General features: G+C 31.1%; 3 protein-coding genes and 1 pseudogene across 3 annotated transcripts; 2 read left to right on the top strand and 2 right to left on the bottom strand.

Moving 5' to 3' along the window:
• Positions 1–1,879: 1,879 nt before the first annotated feature.
• Positions 1,880–3,705, bottom strand: LOC125854399 (thioredoxin-like protein CDSP32, chloroplastic). The gene is made up of 2 exons (XM_049533932.1): positions 3,148–3,705; positions 1,880–2,383 (listed from the first exon to the last, which is right to left on the bottom strand). Exons 1-2 carry the CDS (start codon positions 3,574–3,576, stop codon positions 1,922–1,924), a joined length of 891 nt encoding a protein of 296 aa, XP_049389889.1. The 5' UTR covers positions 3,577–3,705; the 3' UTR covers positions 1,880–1,921.
• Positions 3,706–4,869: 1,164 nt separating this feature from the next.
• Positions 4,870–6,767, bottom strand: LOC125854386 (F-box/kelch-repeat protein At3g23880-like). The gene is made up of 2 exons (XM_049533917.1): positions 5,504–6,767; positions 4,870–5,295 (listed from the first exon to the last, which is right to left on the bottom strand). Exon 1 carries the CDS (start codon positions 6,713–6,715, stop codon positions 5,561–5,563), a length of 1,155 nt encoding a protein of 384 aa, XP_049389874.1. The 5' UTR covers positions 6,716–6,767; the 3' UTR covers positions 4,870–5,295; positions 5,504–5,560.
• A 649-nt stretch (positions 6,768–7,416) lies between these two features.
• On the top strand, positions 7,417–8,891 carry LOC125854591 (F-box/kelch-repeat protein At3g06240-like; annotated as a pseudogene).
• A 2,850-nt stretch (positions 8,892–11,741) lies between these two features.
• On the top strand, positions 11,742–17,421 carry LOC125854382 (uncharacterized). Its single transcript, XM_049533914.1, has 14 exons — positions 11,742–12,043; positions 14,280–14,391; positions 14,524–14,636; positions 14,744–14,866; positions 14,962–15,152; positions 15,256–15,331; positions 15,630–15,716; positions 15,828–15,908; positions 16,223–16,255; positions 16,461–16,514; positions 16,599–16,640; positions 16,749–16,827; positions 16,926–16,996; positions 17,084–17,421. Exons 1-14 carry the CDS (start codon positions 11,879–11,881, stop codon positions 17,171–17,173), a joined length of 1,317 nt encoding a protein of 438 aa, XP_049389871.1. The 5' UTR covers positions 11,742–11,878; the 3' UTR covers positions 17,174–17,421.
• The last annotated feature ends 309 nt before the right edge of the window (positions 17,422–17,730 follow it).

The raw sequence follows: 17,730 nt of genomic DNA, 5'->3' as shown, positions 1-17,730 counted from the left end.
CTAGGAGCTCTTATCCATTTTTGTCTTTTTGATGACTCGAACTTGTAATTTTTGCGTTGAAAGTGAGGAGTGCTTACCATCCGAATAACTCATTCTTGTCATAGTCGTAGGGTGTAATTTTTTCTTCTATTTATTTATTCATGATGGTGGTGTTTCGTGTTTGCTTTTCTTGGTAAAATTACTTTGAGATGTTGTACTTGAATTGAGGGTCTATCACGAAAATAATCTTTTTTTTCTCCATGAGATAGAGGTAAGATCTGCATAATCCTTAAACATCACTCGTAAAACTACACCATAATTATAGTTGATATTTTGGGTTCAATTAACTTACGCGTTTCAAAAATGAATTTCAAATATTAAGTTTATAAGTTTTCTAACGCAAAATTTGCTAAATTTCGATATTCTTTAGATTATATGACACAAAATAGGTATTAAATAACTCCATCCCACTAAAATTAAACTTAAGCAAATTGGAAGATATACCTAATATTCTTTGCCTAGCTAAATTTGAACATGAGATCTTTCTTGGTTCTTGTTCACTTCATTAAGCAAAACAATAATAGTTCAAAACTAACTATTTACTATTCAACTTCGTATTGCCTATTTTTTTCTTTATAAATCTTTTGCGAAATCATAAATAAGAAGAATAGTTTCACTAATTTACCGCTATAGAAACTGTTTTACACATTCAAAAGAATTAATTATAAGGGTAAAAGGAAAAAAATTAATTAATTCTATCTTGATTTATAAATTAATAAATGATTTGAGATAACTGTTTTTAGTAACGTGAACAATAAATATAGAACATAGAAGTATATTCAAATCTTAAAAGGTGTGAAACTACGTGCTAAATCAACTTTGCCGACATACTAGGAGTTGTCCAATACAAGTTGCAATTGCTAATTTATTAGTACATTAATTGACCTGTTAAACTTATCAAATTAACTCTAAGCATTTTCTTAATCTTTGTTTTACTTTTTCTCTTTTAGGTAGCTAGAGAATTAGTGTCGCTTAACGTAATATATACAACAGCAAAAAAAACGACTCAAGCTCAAATTATATTATATTATATCTAGCATCTGATTTGTTTTTTAATATAAATAAACTCAATTTATTTAACATTAATGAAGCTTACCTAATTGCTTAATTTATTATTTAATGGGATAGAATTAAGATAATGAATAATCAAAACCTCCTTTGTCATAACATTTAGGGGTAGAGGCGAGTTCGAGATATAAAATTAGTGCAATCAAAATTGTATATAATACTAGTGGTAAACCTAGCAATTTTGGAAAAAAAAATTTGATCGATATGTTTCGCACAATTTTCTATACATATATAATTTTTTGAAAAAGGATATTCATAATACAAATACAAAATTAAGTCCATAATGATCGTCTCACAAATCAAATGTCCCAATGATAAAATATAAATAACCTCAACATTTCTCAACAAATTTTAGTAAGTAACCTTAACTCTTTGTTATATAAGAATTTCTAAGAGCCTAATTTAATATTACGACATAACGTCATCACATGACTCAACTAGAACATCACAAGACCTCAACTAATCTAGTTGAGTCATGTAATGATCGAACTCACCACCTCAATAATCTTTCACTCTCTTCCCATCCCTAACATTTTCTTTAAGTTAGGATTTTTCGAGCGCTTTAATTAAGATCATTTCAAGCTAAATGATTCAACAAAATCAAGGTTAATAAGGATTACTTAACTAAGAACATTCTCATTCAAAATCAATTATCATGATGACAATTTTAATCACTTACAACATAGTTCACAAACTAAACATACCAAAACTTAAATCTCAACTTGGTTTTTTTCCCACTTAACTAGTCCCCATAATCATTTAACACAAATGTATCAAATGTCCCAATTGAGTATATAATATAACTTCAACAATTTTAATAAGTAACCCTAACTCCTTGGTATCTAAGAATTTCTCCAATAAGTTCACCTTTCCCAGAACCAACATACCTTCCACAAATCTCACCATCTCTTATAAACAAAAATGTAGGCACTTCAATAACATCCATGTCTTTCAAAAACTGCATACAACTATCATTCTCATCGCCATTCATTCTCGCGAACACGACTGTATCAGCCATCTGCTTCGATAGCTTGATCACCGTTGGATAAACTTTCACACATGGTCCACAATGCTTCAATCCAACATCCAGGACTATTAACTTTTTATCGATTTTGTGATCTTCGATTACCTTTTCAACGTCTTCTCTGCTGTGGAGCTGCACTACTTCGGAGTGGCTGTCACCGTAGTACAGTACATCACCGGCTAGTTGGTCCGGCCCAATGCCTTCTTCCTCGTGGATCTTCTCCATGCTTTTGTAGAAGTTGAAATGTGGTACCTATACGGAAAAAAGAGACCTTAATATTTCATTTATCTTTTAATCATCTCGACTTTGATAGTAATTGATAACAGCCACGAGGGGTATATCAACTTTAAATGACAAAGTTGAGGGGCTTTTCCCTATTATTATCGGATCGTGCACGTTATATATATATGGGTGGAAGTTGTAGCAAGATAGTAACTATAGACTTTACTTTATACATTGGTATGTAAGGGTCATAGTGTGTTTAGTACGAGTTCAATCGAAACTAGTAACTAATATGGCCCATCCTATATATTTATCGCAAAATTCAATAAGTATATACATATAAACTTCAAGTTTTGAACCAATAAATTTCAAATGCTCGATCCACGTCTAGTTATCAAAGAGATTATCTTAAGGGGTTGTAGGTTTATTTTATATGGATTCACTATACTTTTTAGTATTATAATGCGAAACATATAAAAAAAAATCACTAAAATTTCAATTAATATTATAGTTTTGAAGTTTGATTTCAAAATATCTGGCTAAGATTTTCCAAAATTGAACCTATCAATCAAGTCTGAATATTGGAATCGCCTCTGATCGAAAGCTAGATCTAGTCATACACAATCCATTATATTATATACACGCCAATCAATTTACTAGTTATATTCCATGTATATCTCCATCCATTTCAATTCATGAAACATCAAGATCGACTAGTTAAAACTGCATGCTTATTTAGACTATAGCCACATAAATTGAAACATACGTAATAATGTGTAAATTTCTAACGTTACCTTGTCAATCTTTTCCCTCCGGCAGAGTGCCTTAGTGTTCTCCGTTTCATCTCCGATCACCAACAAGAAATCGACATCGTTACACGTCTTACTTAAATTCACCATAAAAGGATAAATATTTTTGGAACGCTCACTATCTTTGCCTGCAAATTCAACCACAACTAGTCGATTTTTCGCCTTTTTTAATGCTTCATCCAATTCCTCCATACTATTAACCTTTTGTACTCTTTCACTTTTGGCCACTTTTTTCTCAACATCAGGTGCTGCTGTTGCCTTTGTAATCAATAAGGGCTTGTTTGTTTTGAGGTTCTTGAAAATTGATTGTTTGGATTTCTCAAAAGGGAAATTGGAGTAAAGTGAAGGGCTAATTTTTGTAATTGAAGCTAGATTTGGAGAGGGTTTGAGCAAAAAATTTGTGAGAGTAGCCATAGATTAAAGAATTTTTTTTTCAAGAATAGCCACAAAAGAAAGAGGGATGTCAAGTTTAGAAGAAAGGGGGGAATAGAAATGTAGTTGATATGAGGTTGTGACACTATTGGATTGGAGTATCTATAAAAATCAACTTGATAGACTTTGGTTACATAAGAACCACATATATATGAAGAGAATATCAAGTTATCTAGATTTTTTTGCTTATTTGTTGTCTTTATGTGTGATATTCTTTGGGTCTTATAAAAATCATAAAAAAAGAGTTTGATAGGCAATTGACTTGTAATTTGTTTGCCAAGTTTTTAAAAATTAATTATTATTTTTTTTTAAAAAAAAGTTGATAAGAAACAATTGTGTGATAAGAAATTTTAAAAATACTTTTGAACGTAATTAATGTTTGATCAAACTTTTAAAAAGTGTATTTATATTTTTCTCAAAAATGCTTTTTAGTAAAAATTACTTTTTTAGCTTCTAAAAAGCAGTTTCGTTACTAGTTGAAAAGTGCTTATTTTCTCCCAAAAGCTTTGCCAAATAGACTATTAGTTAAAAGTTGGATAGTCCGATGCACCGATGCAAGCATCAGTAGTTGATTCATCAGCTCTAATTCATAATTTATAGATTTCACGAAGGTAACTTTATTTTGCTCCAAAAAAAATCTTTTATCATAATAGACTTTAGTTGAAGATTTTTTTTGGTTTTATGTATGCACTTCTTACATAATAGATGTATTTTGTTATATTATACGTGGACTAGCTTATTTGTTTTGCCGTAAGAGGTTCGATTATATAATCTTAGTTTGACTTAGACACATTTGTTTTCTTTTTAAGAGTTCTAAAATGTCAAGTGATAGATATTTTGTAACAAAGTTTGAAATGAGAAGCAACGTGTTAGGCATACGATTATTCTTCCATTCATACTTTTTTCCAATTTGTTTTAAAAAAAATGTTCTACTTATTTAGAAATAATTTAACTGTAACCTTCGAGTTTTATTCTTAATAAAATGATTTATATCCGAAATGTTTTAGTTGTCTAAATTTGTTTTAAATCACGTATACAAAAAAAGATCTTTTATCCTTTCTTGTTCAATCAAACACTGTCACTTGTGAAGACGAAATTAGAAATTGATAAAAATTGAAGAGAAATCCACACTGGACTGTATAATAAGCCCAGAGAATAATCACATGAAATTTCAAGGGTACCAACAGGCCTATATCAATTGCAGAGCCCAAAGACCAGTTTTATTGGAGCCCATATAAACATCCTAACACTAAAGTTTGTCTTGGCCCATCTTCAAAACCAGTATGGGTCTCATCTAACGTTTACAAAAAGAGCATACAATTGCACCAGTGGGCTTTTTTTCTCATAGGTCCGATCTATAACGAACATAATAATTCGATATTTGTGATGGTAGAAAGTAATAATACCCGAAGAAATATAATTGAAATGCACTAAAAGTTAACTCAAACATAGACATTGTTATGCATTGAGCTTTTGACTTTTATGTATGGTTTTTAATGAACTTGCTAGCTACACACCATTTCAACGTTGCTCTTTAACTTGATGACTCTTTCTCAACAACAACAATATACCTAGTATGATCCCACATAGCGGGATCCGTGGAGAGTGAGGTGTACGCAAACCTTATTATTCCTACCTTGTGAGATAGAGAGGTTTTTCCGAGATTGTAAGACTCCTCTTGTTGAACCACATTTCGTTTCCCTGTTTTTACATGCTTATGTATCAATTGTCTGCAATGGATTCACTTACCAGATAGCTATATTTTCAAAACACTTGGAAGAGTTATTTTCCAGAGTTTAAATATCACTAACATGATAAACAACAATAGGAAGAAAGATAATCACAATCATTCTACAAGAGTTGTATATTTACATATCATATTGAGAATTGGATGGGGTACATTTCTTACCTCAATAGACCATAGCGTAAGTAAATTTCTATCCTTCCCTCATCAATCCATAGCTCTTCAAGGAGAATTTGGCGAAACAAGACTTTCAATGTATAGATTAAGCTCACTTCCACGATCATATTCACAACGTGTTTGATCCTCAGGACGATCAAAACTGCCATCATCTCTTGAAACATACCACCACACTAAACCTGAAACGTCTTGCAATAGAATTTCATCATTATGAGAGATGAAAATCGGCAAAACCACCTTATTTACAAATTTAGGGATCGAACCCACAATGGTCCATGATTCTGCAAGTCCATACTCCTTCATTATCCACACATCTGTTTTGTTTCTATAGTCACAAGTCATACATAGATTACCAGATGAAGACACTAATTTCCAGTTAAAAGTGTCACCACTTGGGTTCGGCAATGCTACATTGCCAAACTTCTCATCTCCGGGGTTGAACCATGTGGCGTTATTACCACTACCACCACCAGTGATCCAATGAAGCTTTCCTTTAACAAATTTAACATTTTCAGGCAAAGAGATGCTTGGGAACTCTTGAATGGTTTTCCACGAATTATTTCGTAAACTATAAACACTAATATCAGCAATGAGATAACTAGGTTTACTTGCCACAATTTCAACAATCTGGTAATCATTTTGACATTCGATATAACCAAATCCATAAGCAAATCTACGTTTGTGCACATCAATTCCTGAATAAGGAAGTTTACTCAACTTTCTAATTGACGGATTCCATAGAAACAGATTCTCAATGTCATTATCATACCAGGTTTTTGAAATAACGAACAATCCATCACATGAACCCAAAACATTATAACTTACACCAAAATTATGAAGCTCAACAGGAAAACAGGGAGATTCTCCATATAGAATTGCGTAAAGAGAAAAGGTACGGAAATATCTCCATCTAGTAATATGTCCGTCGTCGTGAATGTGAGAACCTGACCTGACACTGAGAACCCTGTGGTGAGCAAATTCTCGATTATTGGTTGAAAAATTTAGATGTGCTTTGACAAATTCGGGAGTTGAGATGCGAGAAATCCAGGATTTTGAAACAGATCTCATCTTCAGCAAGGTTTTCACAGGCAGCCTTATGAGTATTTCAAAAAATATTAGTTCTATAGGAAGAACTGAATTATCATTGGTTAAATTAGCAATTGATGCTGTTGCTGCTGCTCTGCGCTTCGAGGTTTCCATTGGCGGCGGCGACTCCAGTAGAGAGGCGAACTGGGGAAGTTTTTCTTTTAGTATTTTTTTTTTTGTTTCTTTCCTTTCTATTCATAAACTCCAGGATTATTTATTTCTTATTTTGCTATAATTTTATTTTAAGTTTAGGAAGAGAAAAAAAACCTATTTGAAATCAAGTTTTGTTAAAAAAAAAATAAAAAAAGGGGCATAATAATAAGGAAAAATTACCCACACATTTATTTAAAAGTGTCATTTTACTTGGCATGACACGTATATAGTTAAAAAGTAGACACACATGTCCTACTTGACCTCTTACGTGGCAATTCATATCCTACGAGACATCCTACATGTATTATGTCATGTAGGATGCATGTGTTTACTTATTTAATTTTATACAAGTTTAAACATTTATTTGTGTACACTCAAAATTGAAAGATGTGCACGGGGACAAATCTACGTGGACTTCAGAGGGTTCATCCGAACTCACTGAATCAAAATTATACAATGTATATATGTTCAATATGTATTTAATGTCTATATATTTAATATTGAACCCCCTCAGCACAAGTAAATGACTTGGTTCAGTGGCTATGGGGTTCATAAGCTAATAGGCGTGTAGGTTCAAATATAGCCAACTAACATTTTTCAAATTTTTAGCTTGAAATCTGGTACAACACTATTTAGCATGTTTTTTTTTTGGAACCTCCTCAATGGAAATCCTAGTTCCGCCACTGGGTATGCATTAGTATACACTTAAACTCGTATAGAGTTGAACAAGTAGACACACATATTCTACTTGGCTTCCTACGTGGTTATTTATGTCCACACAGTATCCTACGTGGCATCTACGTGTATTATATCATCTAGGGTGCATGTGTCAACTTGATCAACTTTATACAAGTTTAAGTGTTTATTTGTTCACACCCAAAATTTAAAAACATAAATATCAACTAACGTTAAATTAAAGGATATATATATACGAATTTTCAAGTTGTGTGTGTTTCAATTTATTCCTAAAAAGAAAGAAGTTAAAATTGTGTTAGCATGTGAATTTTACTTGAAAAGAAAATGGGAGTTTGTGAGTGGAAAACTTGAAATAGAGGAATTTGATGTTTGGAAAACTCCTAAAAAGAAGAAATTTCAACTTTAAATTCTTTATTTCAAGTTAAGTTGTCAAAATATGGATTATGGAGTATTTATTAATTTGCTTATAAAAAACTTATTTGAGATCTTTTACATTCTTTATTTTTTAAAAAGATGCTATGTGTATATCATAAGCAACTTACGTTTATAATTCTCTATTTTCTTTCTTCTGTACTTCCAAATTCCAATAGCTAAATCGTGTGAATCCAAGAAAGTAAATATATGTAATTCATTTATTTTTTATATTTGGTACATCAGCAAAAAGAATTAATATTACTCTAAAAGATTGGTATATAATCTACCGTGCTAAAGTTGAGGTTCTGTTTCTATGGAATCCGTCGATTAGAGAGTTGTATAAACTTCCTCATTCAGGAATTGATGTGCGCAAGTATAGATTTGGTTATGTCGATTGTCAAAATGATTACCAAATTGTTGAAATTGTGGCAAGTAAATCTAGTTATTTGATTGCTCATATTAATGTCTATAGTTTACGAAGTAATTCCTGGAAAACCATTCAAGAGTTTCCAATTACTATCTCTTTGCCTAAATCTGTTCAATTTGTTAAAGGAAAGCTTCATTGGATCACTGGTGGTAGTGATGGTGGTGGCGGTGATAGTTATGTGACATGGTTCAACCCCGGAGATGCTACGTTTGGAAATGTAGCAATATTGCCGAACCCAAATAGTGACACTATTGACTGGGGATTAGTGTCTTCGTCAGGTAATCTATGCATCACTTGTGACTATAAACACAGGATGTATGTGTGGATTATGAAGGAATATGGAGTTGCGGAGTTGTGGACTATGGTGGGTTCGATGCCTTCAATAAGTATGATTAGACCAATTTACATCTCTCGTAATGATGAAATTCTATTGCAAGATATTTCAGATTTAGTTTGAATTGGTGGTATGTTTCAAGAGATGATGGCACAAGTTTAGTGTGGTGGTATGTTTCAAGACAAGATAGCATTTCTCATGAAGGATACGAGCTTAGTCATTACGCTGACGCTTTGTTAGGATGGGTGTTATGTTCTGCATCATAATGTATCGTTGTATTGATTATTATGTATTGTTTCATAATGTATGTGTTACAATACAACATATAACAACTATCCAAACAAGGTGTGGAAGTCTTGTTCACCATATTCTCATTGGTTTATGTCGCTTGTCGTGTTAATGATGTTTACACTTGGATCGTTCATGTATTGTTTCATAATGTAATGTAATGTTTTATATTGTATTGTAATGTATTGAATCATATTGTACTTGTGTCGTATTGTGTCGTAACAACTAGACAAAACATAATTTGACATATCTTTCATGAATATTAAATATGTATTTGAAAAAAAAAATGTTAAAGAAAATTTTATTAACTAGGCAAATATATATTTTTTATATTTTTTATTTCTCATCTTGTAATACTATTTTCTAACAAAGACGATTAATAAGAATAAGTATTATTTGAACTCGAAAAACTATGGTAAGCATAAAAATTACTTATTACTCTAGCTATAGTGTCACGTAAAGTAGAAAAAGAGTACACAAATAAAAGAAAAAAAAAGAGTGTAACAATTAACTTTTATAATTTTTATTTTGGAGATTCTTATGTTTAAGAATCCGAAAAGTGTTTGGTAAACATTTGCTAGCTATCGGAGAAGTAAGTTATTTATGCTTAAAATTAAGAGGAATTTTCATATATAGCCACTCAAAAATAGCATAATTATTCTCCATAGCTATAGTTTGATAATTACAATTCGTAGTTACATGTTATAGGGAGGAGAGAGGCGAGCGATACTGGGAGAGAGAGGAGAGAGGCAAGAGAGGGCAAATAGTGGGCGAGAGGTGAATTGTATATGTATATCGGTTAGATAATTGTATATTATACATATGTATTTGTATATATGGCAAGCGAGATTGGGAGAGGGAGGAGAGAGGCGAGCGAGATTGGGATAGGGAGGAGAGAGGCAAGCGAGATTAGGAGAGGGAGGAGAGAGACGAGCGAGATTGGGAGAGGGAGGTGAGAGGCGAGCGATACAGGGCAGAGAGTGGGAGAGAGGTGAATTGTATAAGTATATCGGTTAGATAATTGTATATTATACATATGTTTTTGTATATATGGCAAGTGAGATTGGGAGAGGGAGGAGAGAGGTAAGCGAGATTGGGATAGGGAGGAGAGAGGCGAGCGAGAGAGGACAGAGAGTGGGAGAGAGTGAATTATATATGTATATCGGTTAGATAATTGTATATTATACATCTGTATTTGTATATTTTGGTGAATACTAATTATACAAACTTGAAGTCAACCCACATAATTAATGTATAATGTTAGTCGCAAGTGGTAATTATAGCAAACTATAGCTATGATGAATAATTAAGTAGTATAAGTTTATTTAACCGCGTAATTTTCCCTAAAATGAATATGATTTTTGGCTTAGTTTAAAAATTCACATAATTAATATATGTAGTAGCTATGAGGAAATTGATCTATTATCTCATGTTAGGTCGAAGATAAAATAACTAATATCAACATAATTAAGATTTGCATAATTCTAACCAGCTATTAAACAATTTTTGAACTTCAACTTGTAAATGAACTAGTGATTTTAATTACCATATTAATCCAAAAGGTTAGATAAAGAAAAGAACAAATTTAACTAAACTCTCTCAACCGAAAGGTTTAAATTTCCATTAAAGAGTAAAGTCGTAATATTATTATAATTACCTTCTAGTGTACGTAAAGAAATAAGTAGGACCAAATTAAAAAGAAAAAAAGACAAAACAAAATGACGAAGATAGAGGGGCCCACTAAAGTGTGAGTTGCTCATCCTCTCGCTTGTACGCTTCAAAGCGTAAGCCACACATGCACCAATTCTTTTTTTATCTAGACTGTTTTAATTAGATATTTTGAGTTCGAATTTTGAAATATACTTTTTTATCAAGGTGCAGTTCAAACATTGTATTTACTTTCTTTTAAAAAAAAAAAAATTAATAAATTTAAAAGAAAAGTGAAAAAAGAAATAATAGTAACTTGGTCATCTAACCATTATATCCACAGACCACAATGATCGGTCATGCTATTATTGCTCATAATGGAAAAAAATTAAGAATATTTGCCTAGTAATATAACGGATAGTATATGATAACAATAATAATAGTAAATGTTATAATTATTGCAAAAATAAAAAGAAAATGTCCTTTTAATAATCAAGTGATCTCTATTGAAGATATAATAATAAAAACAGAGAGGAGATAATTTGAAGCAACAATTTTGTATTATGATAGGCTATCTATATCAACCTCATTAAATGTGGACTTTCTTCAAATTATATGTGAAAGCGAGATGCTTTGTGCATAAAATTATCCTTTCATGATACAACGACATTTGCAAAGATTAATCTAAATTAAGTATAAATATAGATTTTAAACCTCTTCAATCTAAAATTAGAGATTAATTTAGTGATTGAGTGAATTTAAGATTCACTTCTAAGTTTAAATCTCAAACACTGCATTTTTATTTTCAAACCTCCTTAGTAAATTTTAGTGAAAATAATGAATCCGCCACTGATCCTGACATGTGAATTTTTCACTTCTTACCGTATGTTTCTCTTGCAAGCTACGCATCAGTTCAACGTCGCACTTTCATTACTCTTTTGACTTATATGACTCCTCTTTGTATATATTATTAATGTTCCATTATATTCCCCCCTTAAACCAAATATTACAACCACTTTTTCTTTTTCCCCCCTGTTTTTACTTGCTTAACTTTTATTTAATATAATAAAATATCTTTTTTTTTACCTCATTTCCTTTACTTTAAACTGTATAAATACTTTTGCTAGCTAGAGTAAATATAATTTACCAAATTGTCATGCAAAAAAAAGACATAAACTTAGAGGAAACATTTTTTCTCCTATGAAATTCTGTCTTAGTTTCTTTTTCTGCTTTTTATAAGATTGTCTTTTTGCTCTTTTCATTTTCTTTAAATTCAGTGTGTGTTTTTGGGATTTTGAAAGAAAAAAAAGTTAAAGCAATGGAGAAATATTGTGGTTTGAGTCACCTATTCATGACAGTATTTTTGAGTTGTTTCTCTACATTCATGGTGATTCCACCTATGATTGATATTACATTATCAGCCATTTGTCCAGGCCAAGATGAATGCTCACTTGCTATTTACCTCACCGGAGTTCAACAAGCGGTAATCTTTCATCCTCTGTAACAACCTGATCCATTGTTTTGAGTAGTATTGTATTGAACTTGTTTGTGACTTGTTGAGATAGCTAGAGTTTGAGTTTAGAGGGATTCAAACATGAAATTTTTGAACCGAAGTTTGAAAATGTATCATATGAGAAAGTCAAGAAAATTCACTATATATTTTATGGTTATGTTGCAATAGCATCATGACTACTTTTATCACGATGGAAAATAGTTGAAATTCTTTTACACTTAGTTATAATTTGAGATTTTATGTTCGTATATTGATAATTTCTTAATAGAAAGTGTTCTCTCATTAGATGTTATAATTTGAGATTTTAAGTTCGTATATTGATAATTTCTTAATAGAAAGTGTTCTCTCATTTGATGTAAGTTAAGATTAGTTGAATTAGTCTAAAGGAAAAAAGAAAAGTTTTTTTTTATCTCCTTTTCCTTTTTATCAACATTACTTTAATTTGTGGAGTTAAAATCATACTAATACGTATAACCATTTCAAGGAAAAAAAGTAGCAACTAATTTGCTTTTATCATCCATGTGAGTTGTGGCTGTTACTATCTACTCTTTCTACTTATACATCGGGAATCACTTTTAAGATTTGAGTACGTAAAAATTATTCACAGAATATTTATATAAAATTAATAAAAATAAGGCATACATCATGCATATACGTTTTTAAAATATGTTATCATGATTAAGTAATATACATCTCATAAAATCAATACTAATATTTATTCATTGCTTATCTTACCATCAAAGCTATCTCTTTAGAGTTTCTAGTAAGTTTGATGGTAAGTTTCACCACAAAATTTTGAGGGGAAAAAAACACAAAAATATAAGGAATGTTTGAACTTTTACATATCTATTACACAAGATATTTGTATACTATTAGTATAATTTAACATGTTGTAACATGTTATATCGGTTTTATTTTTTCTGATTATTTCTTAAATATACCTTTTTGCTAACCGAACAACATTAAATTTGTTTCACTATTGGTATAAAAAAGCTAAACTCTAAATAAAATATACTAATATAGTAAGGAAAATGAATGTTGAGTATGAAACTTAAGAGAGAAAACTTGAATTGAACATGAAAAAAAGTTGGTAAAAGAAAAAGAGAAAAAGGGTAAAGTGAATGCTTTTAATTTGATAGCTAGATAAAGAATCTTAGTACGATGATGATGACTCTTCTTTTCCATTAGGTGATTAAAACTTCGATTGAGTTCTGATTAATTCAGATTTCGCATTGCGTAAGGCATATTTACGAACAAACATTCTTTAACCTAAAGGGTAGTTTAGGTGTATTTTTGACACTTATCTCTTTTTTTAATCCAAAATTCGAACGTAAACCTTCAGTTAAACAGTAAGGATCATATATTTACGTTTTTGGACCAGTTCATATAGGAAGTTTCCTTTAAGAAAAAAGTTAAATATATAGTCTATTTTTTTGTATAAGAAGTTTCTTCTTCATTGGCTCTTTAAGAAACTTCCTTTTTAACTTTTTTGATCTGATATTTTTTAGAGTTTATCACTTGTCAGTGAGCAGAGATCTCATGTCAGCTCAATGCTCATGTTATTATTTTTCCTGCTTCCCTCTTAAGCTTCCCTTTGAACTATATATTTAAAAGTCATTCAGGAAAGATATAAGGTATAATAATTTTAAAATAAAATTAGAATTATTTCATCGCACGTTGGTTGGAAGTACTAAGTAGTCCTTCAATTATTTATCCCCTCATATTTGTCATAGTGATGAGATAAGTTATCTCATATACATAACAGAATAACTTATGACGGAATAAGTTATTTCGAGATTAATTATCCCAAGATAACTTGTTCCCTATCAAACGACCTTTTACTCTCTTTTTTAAATGTATTTTTACTTTCTTATTTATATTTTATTTCCAATGGATTTTGGCACTTTTTTGGGGGACTAATTGAAATTAGTTGCTCGACTAATTTGAATTCATTACTAAGGCTTAATATTGAAAACAAGATGATATTCACCAAAAAAATTTATTCATTTGGTTCAATTTATGTGACACTCTTTTTTTAATCAGTTCCAGAAAAACCACACATTTTTTATATAATTTAGTAACATAACTTCAAACATCCTATTTCATACCATTTTTTGTGGCTTGTTTTATATTACAAATTTTAGAAACGCAAACTCGAAATCTCTGATGAATATTTTTGGGCATGGTTTTTTTCACAACATTTCAGATAGTAGGTTTGGGATCATTAGTGATGATGCCAGTGTTGGGGAATTTGTCAGACACATATGGGAGAAAACTCATGCTTACTCTTCCAATGACTCTTTCCATCTTCCCTTTAGGTAATCTCTACATTTTCTTATTCAGTTTAACTTAATCTAATTATTATATTTCGTATTTTCTTAAATCGAGCGTTAAATACAGAGTTTAAGTTATATGTACTAACGAACGACTTGTTATTGAAATGGCCCTAGCCATACTGGCATATAGCAGGACACGATACTATTTTTACGCTTACTACGTGCTGAGAACACTCATTGCCATGATTTGTGAAGGAAGTGTTCAATGTCTTGCTCTTGCCTATGTGGTAATTCTCACACTTTAAAACATGAATTTTGTTATCGAATTTTTTTTTTTAGATCAAATAGTACTAGTTTGATATACTAAAATTACGCGATTTTTTGTTCATTTCAGGCTGATAATGTTCCAGAAAGTCGTCGTGCCTCTGTTTTTGGAGTCCTCTCAGGAATTGCTTCCTCTGCTTTTGTCTGTGGAAACCTCTCTGCTCGCTTCCTATCCACTGCTTCCACTTTCCAAGTACGCGATATTTTCAACTAGTATGATTTAAGTTATATATACTGATCGTTTAATTTTTATTACATTGTTGTTAATCGATTGTTACATGTGTGTAGGTTGCTGCAGCAATGGCAGTGATAGCTTTAGTATACATGAAGATGTTCCTCCCTGAATCGATAACGAAAGGTAACATTTGCTCGAAAAAATCAGAGACTAGTTGTCTATTGGAAAAAGCTCCAAAGAAAGGATTCCAATTTTTCAAGACATTGCCTTCTTTCAGTGATATGCTCTGTTTGTTGAAGACCAGGTTAGATTAAGACTTATCTCAAATTTTTTTTTATCAATCAATGAGTCGATCAGAGATGAATTTAGGATTTGAAATTTATAGTCATTTTGAATGGACTTTGCAGCTCGACATTTTTACAAGCAGCTATTGTTTCATTCTTTGTCAATGTTGCACAAGTTGGCCTTGAGGCTTCTTTACTTGTAAGTTTGATATCGTATCATATTATACTCCTTTCATTTCATTTTATATGATGACGTTTTAGTTGATACAAAGTTTGGAGAGAAAAGAAAGACATTAGACACATAGAGAAAGTACACTTGTATATAACTTGTGGTCTATATGGTACTAATGACGTGTCGTTAAGGGTAAAATGAGTAATTTAAAATTTAAAAAGTCTGCAAACATAGACATATGTCATTCTTTTTGGAACATCGACACTCTTTCTATATGGATTTTTGAACTTGAATGACAAGTTGATTTTTATCAAAATCTATGCAGTATTTCTTGAAGGCACAATTTCACTTTAACAAAAATCAATTTGCTGATTTGTTGATAATTTCTGGGATAGCAGGATCTATATCACAGGTAACTTGATTTTATTTTATTTTATTGTCATTTTTATTTAGTATATATTCATTTTTCTCTGATGTTTAATTAGTTTAAAAAATATTCTGATTTCTTTTTGTGCTATTGCAGCTACTTCTCATGCCCATATTAGCTCCTGCTTTTGGAGAAGAGAAGTTGCTTTCTATTGGCCTCTTCTTCAGTTGTCTTCATGTACAAAACAAATTTATCTATATAGACTTAACTACATAGCCCCTCCGTTTCAATTTATTTGTCTGGTTTTGACTTGACATGAAATTTAAAAAAGTAAAGAAGCCTTTTGAATCTAGTCGTCTTAAACTAAAGATTTGTAGAATGTATTAAAATGTTCTTTAATCTTGTGGTATTGAACATGTCAGGTAGAAAGTTAGAATTTAAAGTTGTCAAAAAAGGAAAGTAAGACAAACAAATTGAAACGGAGGGAGTACATGCTTTTAAGCTATTCAGAAACTTTGTTTTACTGATGTTGTCTCCAAATTCAATTGCAGATGTTGCTTTACAGCATTGCTTGGTCCTCTTGGGTACGTCCCTCACCTCTCTACTACTCCTATGTTGTTCGGTTTCTTCAAAAATACAGTCGCACTCATGTCAGATCCTTCATTTTCGGAGAATCTGACATGAGTGTTACAACATTTTTGAAGGATCCGAGCAACATGGCTTTCTCTCCTTCATGCTCCATTGGCTTTTATATGAGTGAGGTGTTTCTAAAAAGTTAAATTCATGCAGGTCCCTTATGCTAGTGCTATGATCTCAGTTTTGTCTATTTTTGCAATGCCATGTGTAAGTTCATTTGAATATAATCCATCTCTTGTTCATTAGTTATAAACATCAAAAATTGACAAAAAGGTTTATACTTAAATACAGTTAAAGAGCATTGCATCTAAGCAAATTGGGCCAAATGAGCAGGTACATATTCAACAATCACTACTAAGCTTGTTCGGTTTAGCTTTAGGCCACTAATTTTATTGAGCCGCCTCTGACAACAACTAATTTTACTTTAATTTTCCGTTTTAGGGAAAAGTCCAGGGATGCATCACAGGCATATGTTCATTTGCAAGTGTAGTTTCTCCACTAATTTTTAGTCCTTTAACAGGTAACTAAATAAGCCCTCTTTCTTTTGTTCTGTCAATCTCTGTTGTTACATTTTTCGAACTTAGGTCAACTTAATCTGATAATATCGTTTCATTCCAGCTTTATTTCTATCGCAAAATGCCCCGTTCCATTACCCAGGATTCGGTTTAGCTTGTGCTGCATTTGCATCAGTAAGCACTTTCTCATAATTCATAATTCAATTTTTTTTTAAAACTATGTTGCAGTTACTTATATTATATGATTCAATTATATCGCAGATGCTAGCCTTCATTCAGAGTCTTATGATAAAGCCTGATGAAAATGTAACCAATTGGAGTGTAAATGATTCAAACTTAGCAGAGCCATAGCCCATAGCCATGATTGGAGTAAATTGATTGTATATAGTATATAGTCTCATGCAATTAGTACTTTGATGCCAAAATTTTAGTTACTTGAGGCTTTTGCTAATAGGATATTAAGAATGTATAGAAATGTATGATAATCCAAGTAGATATATTGAAGGTTCTTTAGTATATATGATCCACTATTTCTTTTATTTTTCATGAAATATTTGTAATTTATCTAAACATCATGAATGTCGTAGAATATCTTTGAATGGAACATGTTTCCTTAATTCTCCTTGATAATACTATTTATTATTTATTTTTTGATTTTTCATTCGTTATTCGTTAACAACTTCAATAATTTCTTTTACTTGAATATGATATTTTAAATATATATAAATCTTTATTTGTAGGAATTGATGAAGTATAATGTTTAGTGAGTAGGTGTAACTGTTCTTTTCTGAAAAATGTGATTCTATCCGTGTGTACTAGATGATAGATTTAATTAATATCGATATAAAAATAAATGTGGTTCCACATAATTTATGATTTGAAAAATTCTCTATCTAATCTTTAATAGT

Source organism: Solanum stenotomum, chromosome 2, assembly GCF_019186545.1.
Source record: "Solanum stenotomum isolate F172 chromosome 2, ASM1918654v1, whole genome shotgun sequence".
Classification (NCBI taxonomy): Eukaryota; Viridiplantae; Streptophyta; class Magnoliopsida; order Solanales; family Solanaceae; genus Solanum; species Solanum stenotomum.
This window is presented reverse-complemented; position numbering and strand designations above follow the sequence as displayed.